Source organism: Ursus maritimus, unplaced genomic scaffold, assembly GCF_017311325.1.
Source record: "Ursus maritimus isolate PB19 unplaced genomic scaffold, ASM1731132v1 scaffold_23, whole genome shotgun sequence".
Classification (NCBI taxonomy): domain Eukaryota; kingdom Metazoa; phylum Chordata; class Mammalia; order Carnivora; family Ursidae; genus Ursus; species Ursus maritimus.
In genome coordinates this window covers 5,945,345-5,971,607 of record NW_024424786.1, presented here as the reverse complement: position 1 = coordinate 5,971,607, position 26,263 = coordinate 5,945,345, and the positions used below count along the sequence as shown (strand labels likewise).

At 36.9% G+C, this 26,263-nt stretch overlaps 1 protein-coding gene across 1 annotated transcript in view; it reads left to right on the top strand.

Annotated features, from left to right (window-relative positions):
* PIK3C2A (phosphatidylinositol-4-phosphate 3-kinase catalytic subunit type 2 alpha) overlaps positions 1 to 26,263 on the top strand; it is a 101,102-nt gene that overhangs the window by 28,060 nt on the left and 46,779 nt on the right. The window contains exons 3-8 of the mRNA XM_040638860.1: positions 10,133 to 10,236; positions 17,445 to 17,602; positions 19,523 to 19,643; positions 20,573 to 20,684; positions 22,110 to 22,189; positions 22,321 to 22,384. Coding sequence (XP_040494794.1) covers positions 10,133 to 10,236; positions 17,445 to 17,602; positions 19,523 to 19,643; positions 20,573 to 20,684; positions 22,110 to 22,189; positions 22,321 to 22,384 — 639 coding nt within the window. The remainder of the gene's footprint in view (positions 1 to 10,132; positions 10,237 to 17,444; positions 17,603 to 19,522; positions 19,644 to 20,572; positions 20,685 to 22,109; positions 22,190 to 22,320; positions 22,385 to 26,263) is intronic.

The following is a 26,263-nucleotide window of genomic DNA, read 5'->3' as shown; positions in this document are numbered from 1 at the left end:
ATAGAGAGTTCCTAAGAATCCTATGAGGACAGAGCAACCCATACCTATTTTACAGTTGAGGAAATGTAAAGAAGTTAAGGAACTATTAATTTTTTCATGTAATAATGGTATTGAAGTTAAATGAGCTCTTATATTTTAGAGATGTATACTGAAGAATTTGCAAATGAAATGTAATAAATTGCTTTATAGTTTTAATAGAATGAGGAGCTGGGAATGGGGTGCTTATCACATATAGCCAATCTTGTTGCATCTATAATTATTGAAGCTGGTGGTGGATATGTGGGTGTTTATTATATTCTCTCTACTTTTGTTATGTCTGAAAATTTCCATAATATTACATTAGAGCTTAAGAAAAATGCCATAGAATTATTCGTAAAGCTGGTATTCAGACCCATGTGACTCTAAAATCGCTCTTCCCTCCCCCTTTTAGTGAATAGAACATGCTGTTTTGGAAGTAGTAAGTTTCCTGTTATAGGAGATAGTCAAACATGGGTGAAATAATCAGCTTCCCAGACATGCATGTCACAGTGCCCTGCAGAGGAGTTTGGGTTTATTCAGTCCTCATTTTGTGTGTTTGGGGGTGGGAGGAAGAGGGAGATTTTGGAATTTGAGGGGAAAGATAACTTTTATCAAAAATTTCCTTCCATAAGTGATTCTTATGCAGCTAACGTGATCCCTTGGACTGGCATTTGGAACCTCTTGATTAGATAACTTTAAATTTAGTTTCTTCATACCTCAGGAGCCTATGAAATTGGGAGGATGACAAGACAAATAGCAAAACATAAAAATAAAGTACCCTGGAAATAGTTTCTTTGCAACTTAGGTTGTTAATACTTTTGCTGCAAAACCCTGCTTCCTTTCCCTTTTCCTCTCTTTAGTTTAGACTGGTCTCTTATAGTTCAACTCCTGTTTTCTCCACCCTTTCTTTTGGTGGGGACAGGACTGTGGTACCCATGTACCTTTCATTGCCTCCCTACATACATCTTTTCCTCCTTATTTTTAATATTTGTCATATTACCATCTTGATATTTTCCATATTTGTGGTGCTTTCAGAGAATATCTTGCAGGACTACTGAGGGTAGGTAGTTTCCCTAGGAAGATCTGGGAAATCAGATCACATGCAAGTTGCAGAGAACTGCTAGTTGCTCAGACTCCAAGAATTAACTAGGCTTCTGAGCATCAGTTTTAACAGAAGCCTGTAGATTTTGCTTTAAGTATGGGGCAGGGCACCTGGGTGGCTCAGTCAGTTGAGTGTCTGTTGATCTTAGCTCCTGTCTTGATCTTAGAGTCATGAGTTTGAGGCCCACCTTCGGCTCCATGCTGGGTGTGGAGCCTACTTTAAAAAAAAATTAAAAAGTTCAAGTATGGGGGAGGTAAGGATCAAGCAGTGAGCAAACTGTTTATGAGAAACATGAGTATGCAAAGCCAGGTAAGCAAAAATAGCATGATTTGATCAGCTGAGCAGTCAGATTGGAGCTTGATTACTAGAATGTGTGTATCAACAGCTTTACTAAATGGCACAATTTCTGAATTGAGGTGGCTTAGGCTACCTGCCCAGTCTTAAAGGAGTCTAAGTGCAGCCTGGCTGAGGAATGCAGTTGTTAATCATTCCATTATACTCTGCTCTATTAAAATCCTACCTAATAATTTTGTGTGAGCTCCATATTCTAAGAGGAGCCACTGGCAAACTAGAGTGTGTCTTGAAAAGAAATGACTACAGTTTTCAGGATCTAGAAGCTGTGTCCTTTAAGGAACTGTTGAAAAGATTGGAAATGTTTTGCCTGAAGAAGAGTTTTTTGGTTTTTGGGTTTTTTTTTTTTTTTGGTATTTTTTTTTTTTTAAGATTTTATTTATGTGACAGAGAGACAGCCAGCGAGAGAGGGAACAGAGCAGGGGAGTGGGAGAGGAAGAAGCAGGCTCCCAGCGGAGGAGCCCGATGTGGGACTCGATCCCAGAACGCCGGGATCACGCCCTGAGCCGAAGGCAGACGCTTAACGACTGCGCCACTCAGGCGCCCCTTGGTTTTTTTTTTGAAGAGAATATTAATTGAAGATAAGTCACTCCCTGGATCTGAGTTTCATCATCTATGAAATAAAGATGGTTATGTTGCCGGATCATTGAGTGTGATAATCAAGACAGAATTCTTGAGATGTTTCACAGTGCAACTTAGTTTATTTAATTAGAACAGGGACAGGACCCATGGGCAAAAAGAGCTTAACTTGTTGTATGAAGCTGGTGGTTATATGCTTAGTGCTCAAGGGGGAGGGGATGTGCAGGGAGTATTAAATCATAGATGTCTTTGAATTTCTACTCGTAAAACTACATAATATTTCTCTGGTGCTTATTCAGTTTGATATTAATTATCATTGAGATTTATAGGCAGTCATGAGACCCTTTAAGAACTTAGCAACCTTATCGAAACTATGCAGGCTATAGGTCAGCCTTCTGGACTAAAGGTGAATATTTTTCTGCTTCTGTCCCTCCATCAGACTGGATGAGTTCTGGGATCCCTTTCAGGAATAATATTTAAAGTTTGGAAAGTTCCCATGTAAGAGGAAATGGACTTTTTTTCTTTCTTCTAAAGTTTTGTATTTTGGGGGTGCCTGGGTGGCTCAGTTGGTTAAGCGTCTGCCTTCAGCTCAGGTCATGATCCCAGGGTCCTGGGGTCAAGTCCTGCATTGGACTCCCTGCTCAGCAGGAAGTCTGCCTCTCCCTCTACCCTTCCCCCTGCTGCTGATCTCTCCCTCCCTCTCTCTCTCTCTCTATCTCACTCTCTCTCAAATAAATAAAATCTTTAAAAAAAATAATAAAGTTTTGTATTTTGGACATAGTTTCTCAAACCCATTCAGGAAGTAGAATAACTGAAAATCATGGTTTTCTTGTAAAAAAGACGAAATAGTGATGTACTAAATTTCACAGTATATTAAGTATGTTACCTTTGTGCTACAGTATAGTAGCATTTTGTGCTAGATTATAACAGACAAGTGGTAGCAGGTGCTGAAAGTTTTACAGAAAGGTTAAAATTAAGCAAATCCTGTTTATATTTTTCGATGTGAATTGAGAAATTCAGGTTAGTAACTTAATTTTAAAGTCCATTGTTCCAGAAAATAGAACAAGGACCAATGAGGAAGAAAATTCAAGGAGGCAGGTATTATTGTTAAATATTAACAGTGGAACCTAGAAATAGTCATTTAATTATGATGGTTCCTGTCAGGTTCTCAGTTCAGTGCACTATTATCTGAAGTCTTCAATCAGAGGTTTGGTGTGTACTTGTTACAAATGCTGTAAAATGATTTTTATTATCAAAAGAAAGTTCTGGGGCGCCTGGGTGGCTCAGTTGTTAAGCGTCTGCCTTCGGCTCAGGGCCTGATCCCAGGGTCCTGGGATCGAGCCCCGCATCAGGCTCCCTGCTCCACTGGGAGGCTGCTGCTTCCTCTCCCACTCCCCCTGCTTGTGTTCCCTCTCTCCCTGGCCGTCTCTCTCTCTCTCTGTCAAATAAATAAATAAAATCTTAAAAAAAAAAAAGAAAAATTCTAAGCCCACACTTATTAACACTAAGATTTCATCATTTTGTTTGTGTACATGAAGATAAAGTTTGGTTTGATTTAGGCCAAAAGGGGCAGGTAAAGAGAGCACTAATAATAGGCTGACTTTCGAAGTCTGTGGTACAAACAGGCATGGATCTTTTAATTTTTCAGACACCATTCATCCTTATTTAAAAACTTTTCCCTGAGATTCATATTTTTTGTTGGGAAATAAGATTGTAATGCCTATTCTTTATAATTAATTTACATGCTCAAGTATTCATTTCCTGTAAGAATTTTATGCTTTGTGGTGAAAGAGTATTTTTCTTCTCACTCAGCAAGCTTACTTCCTGTTTCCTTCTAGTGTCTTTTGTTAATAATAATCTAAATGCTTTGGTTCAGATTTTTGTGACCAATACCAGGAAAAGGCAGCATAGAATTTAGAATTGTCGTATGGCAACTTAGGTTTCAGTTAGTAGCTATAAATTTAGCTACTTGGAGCAGATTGCAAAGATTTTAGTAGTGAATCAAATTATTTTCATAGTACTGGCTTTGCAAAGTTCTGTGGGTATTCTTCCTAAAAGTTAACTATATTAACATTATAAACATTTATATCCCCCATTGGCAGAATGTCTATCATTAATTTTAAACAAGAGGGAATCTTTTTTTTTTTTTTTTTAGATTGTATTTATTTTGTGGGGGAGGGGCAGAGGGAGAAGAAAATCCCAGGCACACTCCATGCTGAATTTGGACCATGTCTTGGGGCTTGATCCATTACCCTGAGATCATGACCTGAGCCAAAATCAAGAGTCAGATGCTCAACTGACTGAGCCACCCAGGCGCCCCTAAACAAGAGGGAACACAGAACAAAATGATTTTCGTTGTCTAGCTGGATGTAGTAAACTATTTGAATAGCTTAGTGACGTCTCTTTGTAAAACTGTTTAAAAATTCAAATAAGGAAGTGATTAACTTTGTTCCAAATAGTAACTGATAAATACATATAATACACACACACTCACACACACATACGTAATGCTTAAAGTACATTTATTGAAAATTTGTTATGCAGTCTAATTTCTGGGACAGTATGGCCTGAATCTTGCATCTGAGTAGGTGTAAAGCTTTCCCATATTCTTAAAACTGCTTTACAAAACATACACTGGTAGAGTTTTGCGAATTATTTCAAGCCTTCATCACTTTCCTAATCTACCCTTTCTGCCTCCTCTGGTGCATGACCTTACTACTTTTTTTTTTTTAAACTACCGAGGTTAAGACCATTTTCTGCATGCACTTACCCACCTCAGATTTGCCTCTTCTTTCTGGTTTGGATGAAAAGAGAGAGCTATTCATTCACTTTTTTGAAACTTCACTCTTTCAGCTCTTTTCTTGTACTTGTCTCCCCAGGGTATTTTCTACCATTACTCTTTAAAGAAGAATTTGTAGTTACTGCCTTTCCAATCTCTCACCATCCTCCCCTGTTTTTATCATATTGCAGAAGCTTGTTTCTGGTAATATGAATACTAATTGCCAATCTGGTGACCATATTCACTCTTTTACTTCATTTGCAACAGTTGACTACATCTTTCCCTTGAAACTTCTCTTCTGTGGCCCTAGTTAAATCTACTTCCTAGTTTTCCTCCTGTAATCTTTGATTTCTTTTCCTTTGTCTAGCTTCTAAACATAGGCATTTCTCCAAGGATTTGCTCTAGTTGTCTTTAATATCTCTTACCTGTACTCTCTTGGTCAGTGCTTAATTTTGAGGCTCCAAGATAGTTGAAAGCTACTGGTCTACACTCTTGCAATGATACGACTCCTTGGTTCTCTGGTTGAGATGCTCTGATGGTTAATTTTATGTGTCCATTTGATTGTACCCTGGGGTGCTCAGACATTTGATCAAACATTAACCTGGGTTTATCTGTAAGGGTGTTTCTGGATGAGATTAATATTTGAATCAGTAGACTGAGTAAAGGCAGATTGCCCTCCCTAATGTGGGTGGACCTCATCCAACCAGTTGAATGCCTGAATGGAACAAAGCAGCTGACCCTACTTCTAATGGGGGGAAATTCCTCCAGTCTGACCGCCTTTGAGCTGGACATGGGTTTTTTCCTGTCTTTGGACTCCCAACTAAAAACATCAGCTCTTCCTGGGTCTTGACCTGCTGTACGAAGTTGGGAACTATACCATTGTCTCCGGGGTTTCCAGCTTGCCAACTGACAAATCTTGAGACCTGGCAGCCTCTATAATCACAGGAGCCAATGTCATATAGTAAATCTCTTTACATATGTGTATATATGGGATATCGCACTCTCATTGATCTTGATGGATGCCTACAGCCATTAGCAGAGAGAAATTTCTCAGTAGAAAATTGCAGAAATTAAATGATCCTCAAATCTATGCCTTTAGCCCTGGAATAGAATACTTGTAGATGGTAACCAAACAACTACATGAATTTACAAACCTAAAATGTTTACTGGAGAACTCACTATCTTCTCCATATAGACCTCTTCTTTCTTTCGTCTGTATATTAGATAATAGTATTAGCAATTTTTTCTTTTTCTTTTTTTTTAAATGTGAATACACACTTTTTTTTTTAAGATTTTATTTATTTATTTGACAGAGAGAGACAGGCAGCAAGAGAGGGAACACAAGCAGGGGGAGCGGGAGAGGAAGAAGCAGGCTCCCAGCGGAGGAGCCTGATGTGGGACTCAATCCCAGAACGCTGGGATCACTGCCTGAGCCAAAGGCAGACGCCTAATGACGGAGCCACCCAGGCACCCCTAGCAATTTTTTCTTATTTGTCTCTTTGATTTGTTGAAAAATATTTGAGGATACAACGTATGGGTTACAGATTAACCACTCACAGACCGAATCCTTAAAGAACTTGGGTTAGAAGGAAGAGACACCGTGTGTGCGTATAACTGCAGTACAACATAGAAAGCCTTGAATGCTGCATAAAGGTTCATGCAACATCAATGGAGGAAAGAGATGATTTGATGCCTAGGTTGTTTGAGTGGAATTTTAAGGGAGGTTTTGGGGGCAAGAGTTGAGGGAATAGGTGTAAAGTGTAAAATGTTAAAAAAAAAATTGGGGGACACCTGGGTGGCTCAGTTGTTAAGCATCTGCCTTTGGCTCAGGTCATGATCCTAGGTCCTGGGATTGAGCCCCACATCGGGCTCCCCGCTAAGGGGGAAGCCTGCTTCTCCTTCTCCCACTCCCCCTGCTTGTGTTCCCTCTCTTGCTGTGTCTCTGTCAAATAAATATTTAAAAAAAATAAAAATAAAAAATAAAGGCATGTGAGATGGCCTCCTCACTGAGATATCTTTAAAAAAAATTTTTTTTTTTTTTTTTTGTCCCAGAAAGGAGAAAAACAAAAAATCTAATGTTAATGTATGAGATGACACCTTGGCAGCTCAACTGTTTTTTACTTTGTAAAAACAAAATAAAAACATTTTTGAGTTAACTTTTCAGGTGTTGTTTTTGTCTTGATGTATGACTAGAGAATTAGTTGTAGTCTATTTCTGTCACTGTCAATTGAAATTTATAACCTTCTTGAAAGGAAAGACTTAATTCATGAAAGGCACTCTGAATAATACAATTTTTTTTGGTTAAAAAAATCTATAAAAAAATTTTAAAAAATCTATAAATGCCACTAAGGAGATTCAAAATATGTTAGTAAAATATGAAAAAGAATTAAAGGAGGAAAGATGATTATTGGGTCAAGCAAAAATACAAGTTTTCTATAGCATTGCTTCTGAAAAGGTCATAATGTTGTTTTTCTCATTGTGTTTTTAAGTTTTTTAGGGAGACTTTTTTGAGAGGTTAGAATGGCAGAGTCATTAAGCATGTGATTCTGAAGCTAGGCTGCCTGGTTTGAAATCCTCACTGATTATATTAGCTATGTGACCTTGTGTTTGTTAATTAACTTCTCTGTGCACCACTTTTTAATTGTAAAATGGGGATTATAACATTACCCACCTGCTAGAGCTTTGTGAGAAATAAATGAAAAATATATACTTGTAAATTTCTTATAGCAGGGCTTGGCATGTAATAAATGCTCAGTAACTGCTAGATTTTTTGGGGTGGTGGTGGTAAAATACACATAACCAAATTTACCATCTTTACCATTTTTAAGTGTACAGTTCAGTGGTATTAAATACATTTACATTGTTGTACAACCATCACCACCATCCATTCCCATAACTTTTCATCTTATAAAACAAACTATACTTATTAATAACTCTCTGTTCTCCCTTTCCCAAATTGAACCAATGATTGGGTGTCTTCTGAACTGGATATAAAGTTCTACAAGAATATAACATTCAATAAAATTAGATTTTTATCTTCAAAGGGCTTTCACATTATGACAAATATAAAACAGGATGTGATGATATGGTGTTTGGTTCAGACTAAGTACTTAGAAGTGGTAGGAGGGGAGAATTGTTTCATGCTGAGTAATCATAAAGAACACTGCAGATGAAGTAACAGTTTTTGACTTGGGTTGTGAGGGCAGGTTAGGAGGAAGGCATTGAACACTAAAACAAAGATTCATAGGATAGTTCAGTTTGTGTTAGGAACAGGATATGATTCAAGCTAATGGAAACATAGAAATCATTTAGGAAGTTCTGGGAAGTGCGATTGGATTAGATTATGGCAAACTTGATATGTCAGACCAGAGAATTTGTAGAAATATCAAATCTCATTTTCAGGGTTATATGGTTTATTTGCTACAGCACTTGTTTCTGTAACACAAATTAACTTGTATAATTGGTTAATATCAACTTGATGTCAGTAAAGTGGAGAAGTGGCATTAATTCAGACATAATCTTTCCAGCATGTAACATTTTAAAACAATCAAGAACAAACTTTCTTACAATTAAAGAGAAAGCCTTAGTAGTGTGAGAAAATATTAAGAAAAACATTGGAAATCCTGCAGAAGTGTTGTCTTCTAGTGAAGATGGTGATTGATTGAGTCGCTTCAAGAATGATTCCATATTCCACATATTAATATTCCATATTAATTTAATATTCCATATTAAACTCTCTGGTAGAGCAGTAAGTGCAGACAAAGAAGCTGTGAAGACCTGTCTCTGCTTTAAGAACTTTCGTGAAGTTGTCTACATCCTAGATTGTATTTTTAACCTCGCTGATATTGGTCTTGACTAGAAGCAAATGCCCTCAAAAATCCATATCACAAAGGAGGAAGCAGGAGTTCCAGGGTTTAAGGCTTCAAAGGATCTAAGACCATAATGCTAGGTGCAAAGTCAAGTGGAGATTTAACTGTGTGTGTATTTTTATAAGGACTTGTTATTTTGGTTGAGGCCTTGATTACAAAGTTACACTGATTTTGAATTGTTTGCTTTAACTCTGTTTTTCCCATGAGCTGTGTTATTTTTAGTTGTGATTTTCTAGAACTCAAGGCTTGTTTTGTGTTTTGTTTTGTTTTGTTTTTTCCCCCTCTTAAATGTGCATATCACATTCTAGGAGAAAGGGCTCTGACACATTTTAAAAGAAGGAAATTCATAAAGGAATTGTTGCCCTAAATTTTCAGTAATTTTTCTGACAAGGTATTTTTGTGTGCCATGGTCAATGAATTCCATTACAATTCTTGAAATGTATGTACTGTATTCTCATTCACTTAATTTTGAATTGAGAATATTCCAATTTTAATTTAATTAATTTCAGGTTAATTTCAAAGGAAATTTACATTTGAAATTTGTGTCAGACTAAGTATTTTTATGTAATAAGTCAAAACACCTCTAAATGGGGGTGCCTTGGTGGCCCAGTCCGTTAAACATCTCTTGGTTTCAGCTCAGGTTATGGTCTCAGGGTCCTGATATCAAGCCCCGTGTTGGGCTCTGTGCTCAGCATTCAGCATGGAGTCTAACATTCTTTCCCCCTCGCTCTCCCTCCTCCTCTGCTCCCTCGGCCACCCCTCCCAACCCCCCACTTCCCCGCTCAGGCACTTGTGCTCACGCTCGCTCTCAAATAAATAAAATCTCTTTTTAAAAAGACACTTCCAAATGAACTCTGCTGTTTGTCTATGCTTGGGTAGTGAATTTATCTCATTAAAGCATTGCACACAGTTTGATCAGACAATAAACTTTTTTGCATAAGTTTATTAACATGGAAAATGCCTGCTAACTCCTAAAACTCATTCTCTTACGCAAAGAACAAGCTGCTTTCTTGGAATTCGGGGCCAAAGTTGAAAAAATAGAATTCCTGGTTACTAGAGGAGTCCCAAATGGGTTTGATGTTTTCACTTTCTTAAAACAGTGTAGTCCTTTAATTTTATTCAGCTGTTAAGTTTCTGAAGCATTTATTTCAGGAAGATTTTGAATGGAAATATCTTTAGCATTCCATTCTTGTTGACCAGTACAAAGTACAGCCTACTTCTACTTTTGAGCAAGTAAAACCAATGAACTTCAAAGCTTAGCTGGTATTACTTTTACAAAGATAAAAATCTATAATATAAAACTTTGTAACTGGTAGGATTTATTTTCCCTCCATATCTTTGTACATACTTTTGAAAAAATGTGTTTGTGCTATGCTGCTATTTAGCATTTGGGGATCTTTGACTTCTAAAATGAAAACATTTTTTTGGTTACAGAAAGACCCAAATGGGACCAGTAGTTTGTCAACTGGAAGTTCTCTTCTACAAGAAATTGAAGTACAGAATGAGGAAGTGGCAGCTTTTTGTCAGTCCATTACAAAGTAAGGAATTTTTCTTTATAAATTAAAGGTTATTTTTTATTAAATACTTGCTTTTAAAAAGTTCACTTGAAAACAAGCTTAGTACTAATAATTCTAAAATTTTAAAAACTTTAATTATGTTCTCCCTGTGCCTAAAATTTTGAGACCATTAATTAACACATTAACACTAACTGCAGTTGAAACTGTATCCTTACCTGTTTAGTTTGTGAGTATTTAGAAGAAAAAATTGAGGTCAGACAGTTAATTTCACTATTAACCATTGAAAACATGGCTTAAACATATGTAAGTTTTGGTACACTTAGAAAATGCCTGTTTTATTTTTAGAGACTTAATTTGCTGTAAACTTTTTGACATTCAGAATACAGTCCTTTTTCGTTAAGAGATAGCTTTTACAACAGGAGATTATAGGAGCAAATATATTTTCTGAAGATTAGAATAATGTATTTCTAAAATATTCTTTTTATCTTAAATATGTCTAATACTTCTTATAGATGTGGAAACTGAGACTCAGAGAAGTTGCCTACTAAAATTTACTCAGCTAGCCAGCAGCAGAGAGAGCCAGGTCTCCTTTGCTTCTAATTTCAGTGTGTTTTCTTTCCATTATATCAGGACTTCTGTTGTGGGTGCTAGAAAGCCATCTTAAACTAGCTTAAATCAAGAACAGTATGTATTGGTTCATAAATCCCTACAGCAGAAAGAGGAAGGATGGAGCAGAATTCAGTGACAGCAAGATCTAGTAATTCACAGGCTTGAGTTGATCCCTCCTCCCTTTGGGTTCCCCTTTCCCAGTTCATCCTTTCCTTCTTCCTGCCCTTCCTCCCTGCATGTTGGCTTCATTTTCTACTACTGCATATGCGGTATTGAAGGCAGGGAATATAGCCACTAATAGCTTAGACTTCGTATTCTAATGGTCTTGCTATCAGAGAGGAAAGGGAGTCCTTTCAGCCAGCACCAAATAGAAAAAGTGGAACAACAAACATTGTGGCCAAGGGGTTGAAATCTGTTACCAAAAGAAAGTGTATCACCACTGAGGGATTTATTCTGAATTCAGTATTTTACTCAGTGTGGTCTGCTTTAAGCAAAGCAGTTTGGGGTTCCCAAATCATTTTTGAATATATACATCATTTTAATGTTTCAGGGGCTTATTAACTAGATTTTCTAGACTATTGGTAATATTTTATTAAAATTCTGTCTTTGTTACCTCTTAACTAGCATTTCTTTTCTTCAGAATACCTTAGGGGAGAAAAAAGAAGAAAAAATATCAGTAGAGCCACTTTTTCTTCCCTGCACAGGTTACTTTTAACTGGATTTTTAAAATCCTGTTTTCAGCAGGCATTTAATATAGAAGAGACATTTAGGTGACTTAGTATTCAAATTACATGCATTATAAATTACCTGTGCCTTCATGTCATTATACCATATGTGTGTATGGTTAATAATTTGGAAATACTCTTTTGCCTTAATTGTTTGGAAGTAATTTGTTATGTGTTTATCTAGTTCCTTCAGTTTTCTCCCTAAATAAGCCCTGTATGCTTTCTGTTAGACTGTGTTGAGTGACTATTGCATTTAAGCGTCGCAGGTTGAGAAATTAGGCTGAGAGCTACCTTTTCTCCCCATTTGAATCATAGAGTTATTTACACAGGCTCTGCCACTAAGCTAAAATGATTATTTTTATTTATACACATGCACAATAACTTATGTAATCTGAAATTCCAGATGAACTAAGGAGATAATGACTTCTTTTTGTAATTTTATCTCCATTACTAGAGAGTGATTGCAACAAATATTTCAGAGAAGTAAGAAGCAGAGGTATTTTGAAGCCATGTTCTAGGCTCCTCTCTTCTTCCCCTGTGACTTTGGAGATTGGGGTCAGGAGATGTCCCTTGAAGAAATTAATGGCTCTACTTGCTCAGTATGGTCATTTCTGCACTGGAGTTTTTAAACAAGTATTTATACTCTTACTCCTTAAACTCTTTACTTTTTGAAATCTGAAATGACTCATTTAATCATTTTAACTCAGCTATGAAAGATTTGTCAGGATATTTGTTTACAATTTAGATTACTTGTATAATAGACCGATACATTGCTGGCTCTAAGCCTTTTTTTTTTCTTGTGTGAAATTAGGGAGTTGGACTAGTGATCTCAAGAGTCTCTTAGTTTAAAGGACTATAATGCTGTGATTCAGGACATTTCATCATTACTGCATCTTTCTGGTTTTTATTTCTTGTTTTCTTTCCTTTCCCATTTATCATAATTGACAAAGCTTGCTATATCTGCTAGTTATATAGTTTCAGAGAAAGTTCTTAGAGGAACATTAGGTACCAGAGTTTTTGATGGTTTCTTAGGAGTTAGAATGAGAAACAACACTTTACATTTATCATTTTAAATAGCCTTCTAGTTTTGTTTTTTCCTATATAGTTCAAATCTAGTATTTATATCCTGCAATAGTGTCTTGATCCCTAGGATTCCCTGTATGTTTTCAAGGACTTCACCTTTGCATTTAGGTAATTTTATTCTAAACAATACTGACTTTACTTCCCTAATTTTTATTTTTTACCTTTTAAAGCCCTCATTTTTATCTCTTTTCCTGTCCTGATTTTGCATGATTTGGCTCTGTCTGTACCTAACTTCAGCTCGATTGAGCAGACAGTAGGAAAATAAACTGTAAAGGATTTAAATTTCCTGAACTGTAGAGCCACATTAAACAAGCATACAAAGGGGCACCTGGGTGGCTCAGTCAGTTGAGCATCTGACTCTTGGTTTCAGCTCAGGTTGTGATCTCTTGGGTTTGGGGATTGAGCCCCACCGAGGGCTCTGTGCTCAGCAGGGATCTGCTTGGGATTCTCTCCTTTGCCCCTCCCCTGCTCATGTACTCTCTCTTGCTCTCTTGTTCTCTCTAAAATAAATAAGCAAATCTTTAAGAAAATAAAATAAAGCCGTTTCTTTGGTGGTGACAAGGAAGTGGAAATTTTAGAGAAAATGAAAATTAGAGTTTAAAAAAGTAATCTTTATAGGTAATTACTTAACATCAAGCTACAATGTATGACTTAGAGTGTCCATAAAAATACGGTTTATTATATTTAAAATAAATAATTCAGCAATTATCAGTTTATTAATTTGCTTTTGTATGTTTAAAAGTTCAGTTACAAACAAAATAATAAAAAAAAATAACCCAACTTTAAGGAATCTGTTACCATCTTAATTTCCCCCCAATTTTGATGAAGCAAACCAAACCATAAGAATAAAAAAAAAATTCAGTTTTATAGAAACAAAATTACTGTTTTTTTCTGGATTATCTTCCAAGCTGTCAAGCCGAGATAGAACTCATTTAAAAAAAAATTCTTTGGGGGGGCGCCTGGGTGGCTCAGTCATTAAGCGTCTGCCTTCGGCTCAGGTCATGATCCTGGGTCCTGGGTTTGCGCCCCGCATTGGGCTCCCTGCTCAGTGGAAAGCCTGCTTCTCTCTCTCCCACTCCCCTGCTTGTGTTCCCTCTCTCATTGTCTCTCTCTCTCTCTGAAATAATAAAATCTTTAAAAAAAATTTTTAAGATTTATTTATTTGAGAGAGGGAAAGAAAGAGCGTTGTGGCGGGGAGGATGAGAGGTGAGGCAGAGGGAGAGCGGGAGAGAGGAGGAGAGAGAGAATCTCAAGCTGACTCCTGCAAGTGCAGAGCAAGGAGCCCGACATGGGGCGCGACCTCACGACGCTGAGATCATGACCTGAGCCAAAACCAAGAATGGGGCGCTCAGCCGACTGTGCCACCCAGGTGCTCCTTACTTAAAATTTTTTTTGTGTGGGGGGCGTCTGGGTGGCTCAGTCGTTAAGCGTCTGCCTTCGGCTCAGGGCCTGATCCCAGAGTCCTGGGATCGAACCCCACATCACGCTCCTCCCCTGGGAGCCTGCTTCTTCCTCTCCCACTCCCCCTGCCTGTGTTCCCTCTCTCGCTGGCTGTCTCTCTCTCTGTCAAATAAATAAATAGAATCTTTAGAAAAAAATTTTTTTTTATTGTGATAAAATATAATGTGAAATTTACTGTATTAACCAGTTTTACATGTACAAATGTTTGGTATTAAGTACATTCACATTGATGTGTAAAAAAGGGACTCATTTTTTTGAAGGTTTTATTTAAATTCCAGTTAACATATGGTACAATATTAGTTTCAGGTGTACGATATAGTGATTCAGCACTTCCATGTATCACCCGTGCTCATCACAATAAATGCACTCCTTAATCCCCATCACGTATTTAACCCATCCCCTCACTTTGTTCTCTATAGTTAAGAGTCTGTTTCTTGCGGGCACCTGGGTGGCTCAGTCAGTTAAGGATCTGACTCTTGATCTCAGCTCAGGACTGGATCTCAGGGTCGTGAGTTCAAACTCCACTCTGGGCTTCATGCTGGGCATGGAACCTACATAAAGAAAAAATGTATGTTTCTTGGTTTGCCTTTCTCTCTTCCCCTCTGCCCTTGGCATTTGTTTGTTTCTTAAATTCCACATATGAGTGAAATCGTATGGTATTTGTCTTTTTCTGACTTTTTTCTCTTAGCATAATACTCTCTAGCTCCATCCATGTCATTACAAATGGCAAGCTTTCATTCTTTGTTGTGGCTGAGTAATATTTCAATTTGTCTGTGTGTGTGTGTGTGTGTGTGTGTATACACACACATACCATCTCTTCTTTATCCATTCATCACTTAGTGGACACTTGAGCTGTTTCCATAATTTGGCTATTATAGATAATGCTGCTATAAACATTGGGGTTCATGTATTCAAAAAAGGACTCACTTTAAGGAAAGGAAATGAAGGGTTCCCCCCTACCAAATTAAGTTCATTGAATGCAGCTCTTATCACTGGAAATTTTGTCTAATAAATTCCTGAGCTATTTTTCTGAGCTATTATCAGGAATTTCTGATTGTCTTTTCATCATCTTTAAGGATTTCTGAAACTTGAAGCCTTGCTTGGATATAGACGAAATTCTTTAATAGATCATGTATTAGTTAATTATATGATTTGCTGTAAGCATGTATTTTATACTGTAGAAAACAAGAGATTACCTAGTAAATAAGAAAAAAGAATCTTAGGCAAGGTCCAATGAGGGTTTTGGCATTACGTTGTGGAGGCGTAAGTTTGACAATCAAATATCTGAAGATATTGTGTCCATGTATAAAGGTGTATTTCCAATAGCAATGTAAGCTTATTACTTGTATTAGTTTTTTTTCTTAAGATTTTATTTATTTGAGAGAGCGAAAGAGAGAGAACACAAGTGATGGGGAGGGCCAGAAGGAGAGGGGAAGCAGACTCCCGGCTGAGCAGGGAGCCCCGATATGGGGCTTGATCCCAGGACCCTGAGATCATGACCTGGGCCAAAGGCAGACGCTTAACCAGCGGAGCCACCCAGACACCCCAACATATGTTAGTTTTTTAAACTTACTTTTCTTCTTTTTAATATTGGATCTTTTGTGGTGCTTAAGACCACAGTGCAGAACTCAAAGATTTTTAAATTCATTTATTTGACAAGATGCTTATAGCGCCTCTATTACGAGGTGCTGCTCTGAGTGTTTTATAAACTTAGTTCACATAATTCTCACAACAACCTTATGAAGTTAGTAGTTTGGTAGTATCCTCAGTTTGTGAAAGAGGAAGCTGGAAGCAGATTCAGTAACTTGCCTGTGGTCACATGGCTAGTAAGTAGTAACATCAGGTTGTCTGGCTCTAGAGACTGTGCACAGTTATACTTGCTGCCTCTCCTAACCTTTTTTTTTTTTTTTTAAGATTTTATTTATTTATTTATTTGTCAGAGAGAAAGAGCACAAGCAGAGAGAGAGGGAGAAGCAGACTGTCTGCTGAGCAGGGAGCCCAATGCGGGACTCCATCCCAGGACCCTGAGATTATGACCTGAGCCAAAGGCAGATGCTTCACCGACTGAGCCACCCAGGGGTCCCAGCAGTTTATTTTTGTTTTTTAAAGATTTTATTTATTTATTTGAGAGAGAGAGCGAGCGAGAGATAGAGCATGAGCAGGGGAGAGAGCAAGCCTGATGCGGGGCTCAATCCCAGTACCCTGGGATCATGACCTGAGTTGAAGGCAGATACTTAACTGACTGAGCCACCCAGGTGTCCCGAGATTTTATTTAAGAGAGTGAGAGTGCTCAAGCAGGGGGAAGAATAGAGGGGAAGGGAGAGGGAGAGGGAAAGAATCTCAAGCATACTCCATGCTCAGCACATAGCCGGTCTAGGGGCTCAGTCTCAGGACTCTGAGATCATGACCTGAGCCGAAACCAAAAGTCAGACATTTAACCAGCTGACCCTCCCAGGTGCCCCTCTCCTGAACCTTTTCTTTTTGTCAACTCAAACTGTTTTATTCTATTCCTATGACTTGATTATTTTAATTTCTACAGAAGCAAATACACAATACTTCAAGCCTTCATTCCAGTTATATTCCTGTGAAAAGCAGACAGGAGAATTGGATCTTGTCTTCTAACCTCCAGAAAAAAGTCAGTTAAAGGAAGGCTACGAGTTTAAATAAGGCATCGAATTTTCCTTTGTTTTCTGATAACAGAAGTGCTGTCTGGAGTAGAGCCATATGTACCATACTCATGTATTTCAATTTAAACTATGTTGTTTCTGTGAATACCTTCACAGGCAATTCTTGCCATTCCCTAAGTTTTAGAAATCACTTTGAGAGAATAAAGGCCTATAGCAGTGTAAAAACTGATAATGATTTTTTATCACTACGCTTCGATTTTTTATCACAACCCCCTTCCCCCAAAATGTGGGGAAAGGGCCCTAAGAAAAAGATTTTTAAAAGACAACGAACTTTTTATCCCTCTCGCAATTGCAGTTGAGGGTTACTTTGCCTATATTCTCAGTGGATTCATTAAAAGTGTACATTTTGTATAATTATACTGTATAGCTAAAAAATCTGAAGCAGAAAACCTCATTTAATGCCTTGTATCTAGTGTGTGTCTGGTTAATGTTGATAATGTTACCACAGATATCCTGGCAGTACTTAATCTCTTTTCTTGGATTCCTTTTATCTAAAAGGCAAATGCTGGTATTTGGAGCTTGACTGGGGTCCATTCATTACAGTTCTCATGAGCTGTTCTAGAATTGAACAAAGACACAGAATTGAATGGCTGTAAGCATGCAGAGTTTTGTTTAGGGCTCTCAAATGCAGCTTTAAAAAAAATTAATTTCTTCTTGTGAACAGATTGAAGACCAACTTTCCATATACCAACCACTGGACAAATCCAGGCTATTTGTTAAGTCCAGTTACAGTACAAAGAAACATATGTGGAGAAAATGCTAGCGTGAAGGTCTCCATTGAAATTGAAGGATTTCAACTGCCAGTTACTTTTACATGTGATGGTAGGTTTGTAGTTCCCCAGCTATCTTGTTTTGCTCTGATTAGGGAGAAATGTTTAAAGTGTTAATTTTAATCAATCTTGACCCTGTTATCATTAGGTATCCTTTTAAAAAAATTTGTAGGGTGTGTGTGTGTGTGTGTGTGTGTGTGTGTGTGTGTGGTAAAATACTTAACATTCATTAGTTACCCTTTGCAAAAAGTTGACATTCATTTGGATAATTTTCAGGTTAGGACTAGTGGGAAATTAGTTTACCTTTATTACTGCATATTTCTCTAAAAAATGCTGAGTAATTTTGGTTAATTGGTGGCTCTTGCCCAAGGTCCCAAAGCATGAGATTGAAAGGCTAATTATAGTCCAATTCTTTTTTTTTTCTTTTTTTCATTTTATGGCAAGAAGAATGCTTATTTATAAAGAACTGTCAGTGAAATTGAAATTCCAGGTATCTTGCTAAGCTCCTCTGAGGAGAAGATCATTCTCCTTTGGTTCTAACTCTCTCTTCCAAATTTGGGATGGATATCCTTTCTAGAAATGTATCCTAAAGTCTGTAGGAAATTTTTTGTCATAGTTTATTGATTTTCATGATGTATATTGTTTTAATGGGATTCCAACAGTAGAATAAGAGCCTATATTTCTACAGTACTTTGGCCTAAAAATGACGCCATTTTTTTCTGTAGTGGTTACGACTAGGAATATGTCCAATATTTGGATACTTTTTCGTAGCTTTGCACTTTTCAAGGCTCTTTGAAAAAAATATGAATCTGAAACAAAAATGTTAGCCAACTATAACAGTCATTCTTTTAGTTTCTAAAGGAAGAACTATTCTTATAAAACGTACTTTAAATTTTGATTGGGGAATTATTTAAAACCCATATGTTGTAAGAATTACTACTACAATTGAAGTAAAGAAAGGTCAATAGGCCCCTTAATAGAAATAGTAAGCGTTGATGACAAATGTTTTAATTTGTATCAAAGCTTGACTTGATGTATCAAGATAATGATTATTTTTCGAGAAAGTATCTCAAATACGTGTAGTTTGGTTCTTCATAAATGTGCACATTTACAATGTCCATCTCTGTTAAGAAACTTAACCATATTATGGTAGAAGTGTGTCCAAATGGTAAATGTTACCATACAATTGACTATTCAGGAATGTACCCCACTGCATTAGATATTTTATGGCCTTTTTTGCCAGGCTGTTGATTTTCGTGAAGTCTGAACTTAATACTTGTCTTCTAAATTGAACATAGGAACTCTAAGTATAGAAATAGATTACTTTAAAAGGTTACTTTAATTTTTAATTTGTTGTAATCTTAGTATCCAGCTATTGTCAAGAATGATAATTGAACAATACTTCCTACTTGCTACGTTTTTATTCTTCATTAGAAAATTTATCAGGAACATGTCAAACATTTAAAAAGGTGATTTTTTTCCCCCTTTATGATTTGGTTTAAATCATTTTTTGCTAGATACTGCTAAATGTCAACCTTTTTGGAGGAGTCTGTAATAGGGAGTTGGCTTTCTTAGCTTAGATCTGCCCTATCTAATACAGTAACCACTAGCCCCATGTGGCTATTGAGTACTGGAAATGTGGCTAATACAGAGTGAGATGTGCCATACGTGTAAAATACACAGTGGATTTCAAAGACCCAATTTGAAAAGAAATAAGATGTGTCATTGGTAATTTTAAAATGCTGGTTATGTGTTGCAATGACATTTTGGATTTATTCGGTTAAATAAAACATGTTGAAATTAGCTTGACCTGTTTCTACTTTTTTCAATCTGGCTAGTGGAAAATCTTAAATTCTGTATGTGACTTACATTATATTTCTATTGTATAGTGCTCTCTTAAATGATAAGAATTACATTCTCAGCAAGCGTATAGAATTAAGTGAGCAAAATGAAAATGATGCCTCTTTTACAGTGAGTTCTACTGTAGAAATCATTATAATGCAAGCCCTTTGCTGGGTACATGATGACTTGAATCAAGTAGATGTTGGCAGCTATGTTCTGAAAGTTTGTGGTCAAGAGGAAGTACTGCAAAAGTAAGTATTCATTTAACAACTGAGCAACATCTTCAGAAATTTAATTTTAAGGGGTTAAATTAGAAAAATTTCAAGTTAAATTTGTAATCCAAGAATACGTTGGGTCCTGTTTAATTGATTCATTGGATCAATAAGCTTATATGGAGATAATACTTTGTTTTAAGACGTGTTTAAGACAGTGGACATTATCAGACATAATTAAGACGTAGTATTGCCCTTAAGCTTATAGTCCTAAATGGGAAGAACGGTGGGTAATTGGTTGATAAGTGAATTTAATGGCTTTTTTCTTTCTGCTAAGAGGCGATAGTCACATCATATTAGACCCCATTTTCCTTTTGTAGCATGTAATATTACTTTTCACACAGTGGTCAGTTGTGACTTCCTTTTAGTTGCCTGAAATATCATTATAATTTTTTTCTGAATTTTAGTCCATTTATTTTATGAATTTCATTATTTTAAGTTACCTGAAATGCCCTGCCCTTATATTTCTTATTTTTTCATCTTCATCTTCTTTCTTCTGTGCTGTGACTCTTCTCATGTAGAATTATTCTTTTATATAAGTGCCCACACTTGGTTAAAAAACTATCTCTACATTTTACCATTTTCTTCAATTTCTGATGCCGATACAAGTTATACTTTACTCTTACCTCTATTATAATTTCTAGTTTGAAAATAACATTGATGAGGGGCGCCTGGGTGGCACAGCGGTTAAGCGTCTGCCTTCGGCTCAGGGCGTGATCCCGGCGTTATGGGATCGAGTCCCACATCAGGCTCCTCTGCTGGGAGCCTGCTTCTTCCTCTCCCACTCCCCTTGCTTGTGCTCCCTCTCTCGCTGGCTGTCTCTATCTCTGTCAAATAAATAAATAAAATCTTAAAAAAAAAAAAGAAAAAGAAAATAACATTGATGAATAATTAATGTATTTTAATAGTAATCATTGCCTTGGAAGTCATGAATATATTCAAAACTGCCGAAAATGGGACACAGAGATTAAACTACAACTTTTGACCTTCAACGCAATGTGCCAAAATCTGGCCCGAACAGTAAGTATGTGCCTTATAACTGAATTGCATTTGGTTGAATCTGTGTAATTCTGTAATTAGCCAATTTGGAATTTGTACATTCTCCAAGATTTCTGGGTTGGACTGGTGAATGGATTGGAATGATGAACTAATTCTATCCACAACAAGGGTTTTCAGCAGATGGGGGGAACTTTTCAATCATGGAGTCTTAGGTAGCATACTAGTCTGAACTGGAGGCATATTTGAAAATCAAAGTGGAGGAAATAGAAGTTTGATTTGTAATGGTTTTACACAAGAATGAAAACATTGGGGTCAAAGAGAAAGGAGGAAGGAGGAAAGATTTTGAATACTAAATATAATTTGGGGGAAGAAAAGATCCACATTGATTTTTGCATCATACTGAGAAAAATACATTATTCTGCACCAAAGGAAAACTTCTCTTTTTAAAATACAGTACTTTCTTTTGATGTTAAAGCAAATTAAAATGCAGGAAATTAGGCTGTTTTATTACCATATGAACACTTGATAAATTTTAATCTTTAAAGAGAATTATTCTTCATTTGATAGAACTTTGGATGGAAAAATAGCAGTCATTTCTACTTTATTTTCTTAGGTTTTGCTCCTGTGTTTCATAGTTTTTGTTTCATTTTGGTGAAAACTATTTCATGAAATTGAGTACATTTTAGCAATCTTTAGTGACTTCTCTTCAGTTTCTTAAGGAATGATGTTTTTGAGTATATTTGCATAGTAAAGACTTATGGTAGAAGAGACTGGTATCTTGTTTATGGGGGGTAAGGCTGGAGGAAATCTGATTATCATTAGAAAAATAATGCAGACATTCAGATGCTTTCTTCCCCATCTGATCCAACCCCACCTATTTTCATTTAGCTGTTAGCCATCTTTAAAAGTATTTTGTTTTGGGACTCCTGGGTGGGTCAGTCGGTTAAGCGTCTGCCTTCAGCTCAGGTCATGATCCCAGGGTCCCGGGATCAAGCCCTACATCAGGCTCCCTGCTCAGCGGGGAGTGTGCTTCTCTCTCTCACTCTCCCTCTGCCTCTCCCCCAGCTCGTGCACTCCCTCTCTCTCTCTCTCAAATAAATAAATAAAATCTTGAAAAAATAATAAAAATTAAAAAAATAAAAGTTTTGTTTTTTAAAGCTCTCTATTCCTTATAAAACAGAAGTAGTTATTACTTTAGCAGCTACTTATATTATTTCTGAACTTAAAAGCATTAAAACAAATTTTTCAGAATATTGATTTGCTTTTTTTCCTGTCTCAGTTATAAATAGCATTTAATTCTGATAATATTTTAGCCTCTGTTCTGAAAAATCACTTTAGTTTCAAGAATTTATCATACACTTAACCATATTTAATTTGGCAATAGAAAGACCAAAGAATGGATTTTATTTTTTTGCTAAAAATGTGTGTATACGTATGTTTTTTTAGGCAGAAGATGATAAAACACCTGTGGATTTAAACAAATACCTGCATCAAATGGAAAAACCTTATAAAGAAGTCATGACAAGGTGTGGCATCTAAAGCATTAATTCCAGATTTTCAGACTTTGCTTTTGGATGTGAATAACCTTTATTTTGGTGAATAAAACTGTCATTTGTGTATGGTATCCTTCAGTCACAGTAACTGTTCTTTATTTCAGATACCCTGTTGAAGAACTTTTAGATTCTTACCACAACCAAGTGGAACTGGCTCTTCAAATTGAAGTAAGTCTTAATTCACATTTTGGCATGATGACTTAAGGATTCTTGTCTTTGTTCTATCTTAAATATTAGTGTGGTGTTGGAGGAAATATTCTAGAAGGATGATTTAAACTATTCTTGCTGTTGATGTTTGGTGACTTGTGACCCATCTTGTTAACCAAAATTCTCAGTGTTGCGTGAGTCAGCACTTCACCTCATTTCAGCTTTATTACTAAGAGGACACTTCAGTTTAATTCAGAAAGCGTTAACTGAATGTTTACTATATGCTAGGTGCCGGAGTTATGAAAATGAAAGACCTAGTCCCCACTTACCAAGAACTTAAAACTAGTGATGGATTTAAACAAAATTTCAACATAGTGTAGTAAACGTAGTATAGAGGTATGCATTGCATTCTTTGGGAGATCAAAGAAGGGCACTTCTTCCAACTTGAGAGTTCATGGAAAGCCTCTAAGAAGGGAGTTTGCCTGAGCCAAATCAACTGTATGGGTTAGCTAGAAGATAGTTGGGAAGGGCATGTGAACAAAAGCACAGGTGTGATACATATGTGGAAATATATGCGCTTCTGTAATAGAGTACAGAGTGTGACAGGAGGATTAGGAGAGGACACTGCAGATAACCAGATATAAGTTACCACTTTACAGTCCATGTTAACTTTTACTCTGTTCTCTAGATTAGAGGGCCATATCCAGTCCACTTTCTATCTTTGTAAATAATTTTTGGAACACAGCCACACCCATTAGTTTACGTATTTTCTGTGACTGCATTTGTGCTCTAACGCTAGAGTTGAGTAGTTGGGACAGATACTGTATGTTCTGCAAAGCCTAAACTATTTATATTTGCTATTTGCTGACCCCTGCGCTAGCCATTTAAGGCATTTTTAGTTGAGGGTAGTGGGTGGGATGGGGTGGGTGATTTGTTTAGTCCTGAGCTTTGAAATCACTCTGGCCATACTGTGGAAGTTAGATTTAGTTCTATCAGGATTGGTTTTAGGGAGACTACTTAGGAAGGTTTTTTATAGTAGTCCAAGTGAAAGATAATGAGTGTGCCAAGTCAAGAAGGAGGGGAACATTTAGGAGATAAAATTGTTAAGATTTTGGTAAGTAATGAGATGTAAGAGAAGAAATAGTGTAGGATGACTCTCAAATTTCTAGAATGACTCTCAGTTTTTCAAATACATTCTTGTCAGCATATAAACATATTCATTTATTCAATGAATATTTGCTGAATATCTCCTCATTGTGAGGACTGTTGTAGGTGCTGAGGATATGGTAGCGAACAAATGAAACTATAATCCCAGCTCTTAGTTTACACTCTAGTTGGATGAGACAGACAATAAAACTAGCAAAACATATGCTACATCAGGTGGTAAGCACTACAGAGAAAAATAAAGGAGGGTAATGTTGCAGTTTCAACATTTGTATTCAGAGAAGGCCTCATCAAGAAGATAAATTTGATCAAAGAACTGGAGGAGAAAAAGAAGTTATCTGGTTATCAGGGGAGCAGGAGGGTGCCTAGTATATGTAAGGTCTGTCTTTCTAGCTAGGATAGAGTGAGGAAGGGGGGAGAGAATGGAAACAAATCAGTTAGGAAGATGTTTGCTAGCTGCAGAGGGTGGGTACGGGGAGAGAGGGGTTGGAGAAGGAGAAACCAGGAGAGGAACAGATTTGGGTGGAAGATATGGAACTTAATTTTGGACTTTATGTTTGTGATGACTTTTATTCACCTTTTTTTTTTTTAAAGATTTTATTTATTTATTTGACAGAGGCAGCAAGAGAGGGAACACAAGCAGGGGGAGTGGGAGAGGGAGAAGCAGGCTTTCCCGCTGAGCAGGGAGCCCGATGTGGAGCTCAATCCCAGAATGCTGGGATCATGAACTGAGCTGAAGGCAGACACTTAACGACTGAGCCACCCAGGCGCCCTGACTTTTATTCACCTTAATAGCAATGTTAAATAGGCAGAGCCGGATGCAGGGCTTGATCTCACAACCCTGAGATCATGACCTGAGCCAAAGTCAATAGTCAGACAAAGTCAAGAATTGGACGTTTAACCCACTGAGCCACCCAGGTGCCCCTTTGTTCTCTTTACTTTTAATGCTCTTCCCCCAGATGTTTGTATGGCTTACCCTTCACTTTATTAAGGTCTGCACTCAAATGTCTTATCACAGATGTCTTCATGGCCGTCTTAACTAAAATAGTGACTAAAAAATAAAATTATTAAAATAGTGACTATCATTTATTACCCACATCTTTTTACAACTTTATTGTGATATAATTTATATACCATAAAATGTATCCATTGGATGTATATAATTCAATGATTTCTTTTAGTAAATGCATAGAGTTGTATAATTATCCCACAGTGTAGTTCTTTAGAAAGTTTCCATCACTTCCAGAAGTTTCCATTTGCTACTTTGCAGTCATTCCCCATTCCCAGACCCACCCCCAGATAACACCTGATCTGGTTCCTGTCTTGATAGATTTGCCTTTAATGGAGATTTCATGTAAATGGAATCATACCCTGTGGAATCTTTTACATCTGATTTTTTTTTCATATACCATACTGTTTTTAAGCTCTGTCCATGTTGTATATAAGTTGTAGTGTGTATCCACAGTTTGTTACTTTTTTTATTGCTAAATACTTCCATTGTATGGATATACCATGTTTTGTTTATCACCAAATAATGGACATTTTGACAGTTTAGTTTTTAGTTATTATGAGTAATGCTGCTATAAACATTCACAAATAAGTCTTTATGTCAATGTACATTTTAATTTAGGTTTTAGGGGAGGTCAGGAAGTTGCAGAAGTTTTGATTCCTGCTGGCCTTAATTTTCTAGAGATAAGGTGTTAATTTATTTTACTAAAATGAAGTTAGGGTAGCAGCAAAGGTTTTGAGCCAAGGAATAATGGTTTTGCTTCATATTCTGAGAAGAATGGGAAAGAAAACTGACCAAGAACAAGTAAAGGAATTTTTTTTTTTTAAGATTTTATTTATTTATTTGACAGAGAGAGTGCGAAAGTGAACACAAGCAAGGGGAGTGCGAGAGGGAGAAGCAGGCTTCACGCTTAACAGGGAGCCCGGTGTGGGGCTCGATCCCAGGACACTGGGATCATGACCTGAGCCGAAGGCAGACGCTTAACAGCTGAGCCACGCAGGTGCCCCAAGTAAAAGGGATATTAAGTGGCCTGCAGATTCCTGCTGAAATTAAGGAATGTTGAATCTGTATAGCTCTAAGATTTTCTTTGAAAGTATTCAGCTACCTGGTAGAAGAAGCAGAGAATAGAATCTGAGCTCAAGGACTTCGTTTAGTCAGAATGAATGTGTGGGAACAAAGGAGATTGTGATCAGAGTATGATATTGTAGTTAAGATTCTGATAGGGTATAGTTTTAGGGTTGAAGATGCTATGAATTTTTTACATGGATATTTATATAACTGAGGCTTATTATAGGATATAGGGTAGAAAGTCAGGTGAATATCCAGACCAAAAATAGATCGTACTGTGGGGGAAATGACCACATGTCATTTATAAGGCAGATCAGGCCATTAGAGGCCAACTTAGAAGACACAAAATACAGTAGTATAACAGGGAAATTTAAAGAGTCATTAGTTAGTAAAAGGTAGTTAATTACTATAAAGGGTAAAAGAGGATTCTAAAGCAGGGTTTGGCATATTGTTGCTTGAATGCTAAATCTGGCCTATTGCCTATTTTTTTAAATAAAGTTTTATTAGAACACAGCTGTGTTTATTGGTTCATTTATTATCTGTATCTGTTTTATACCATAATAGCAGAATTGAATTGTGACAGAGACTGCGTGGCCCACAAATCCTAAAACATTTATTCTCTGGCCTTTAAAAAGTTTGCCAGTCATGCTCTGAGGGGT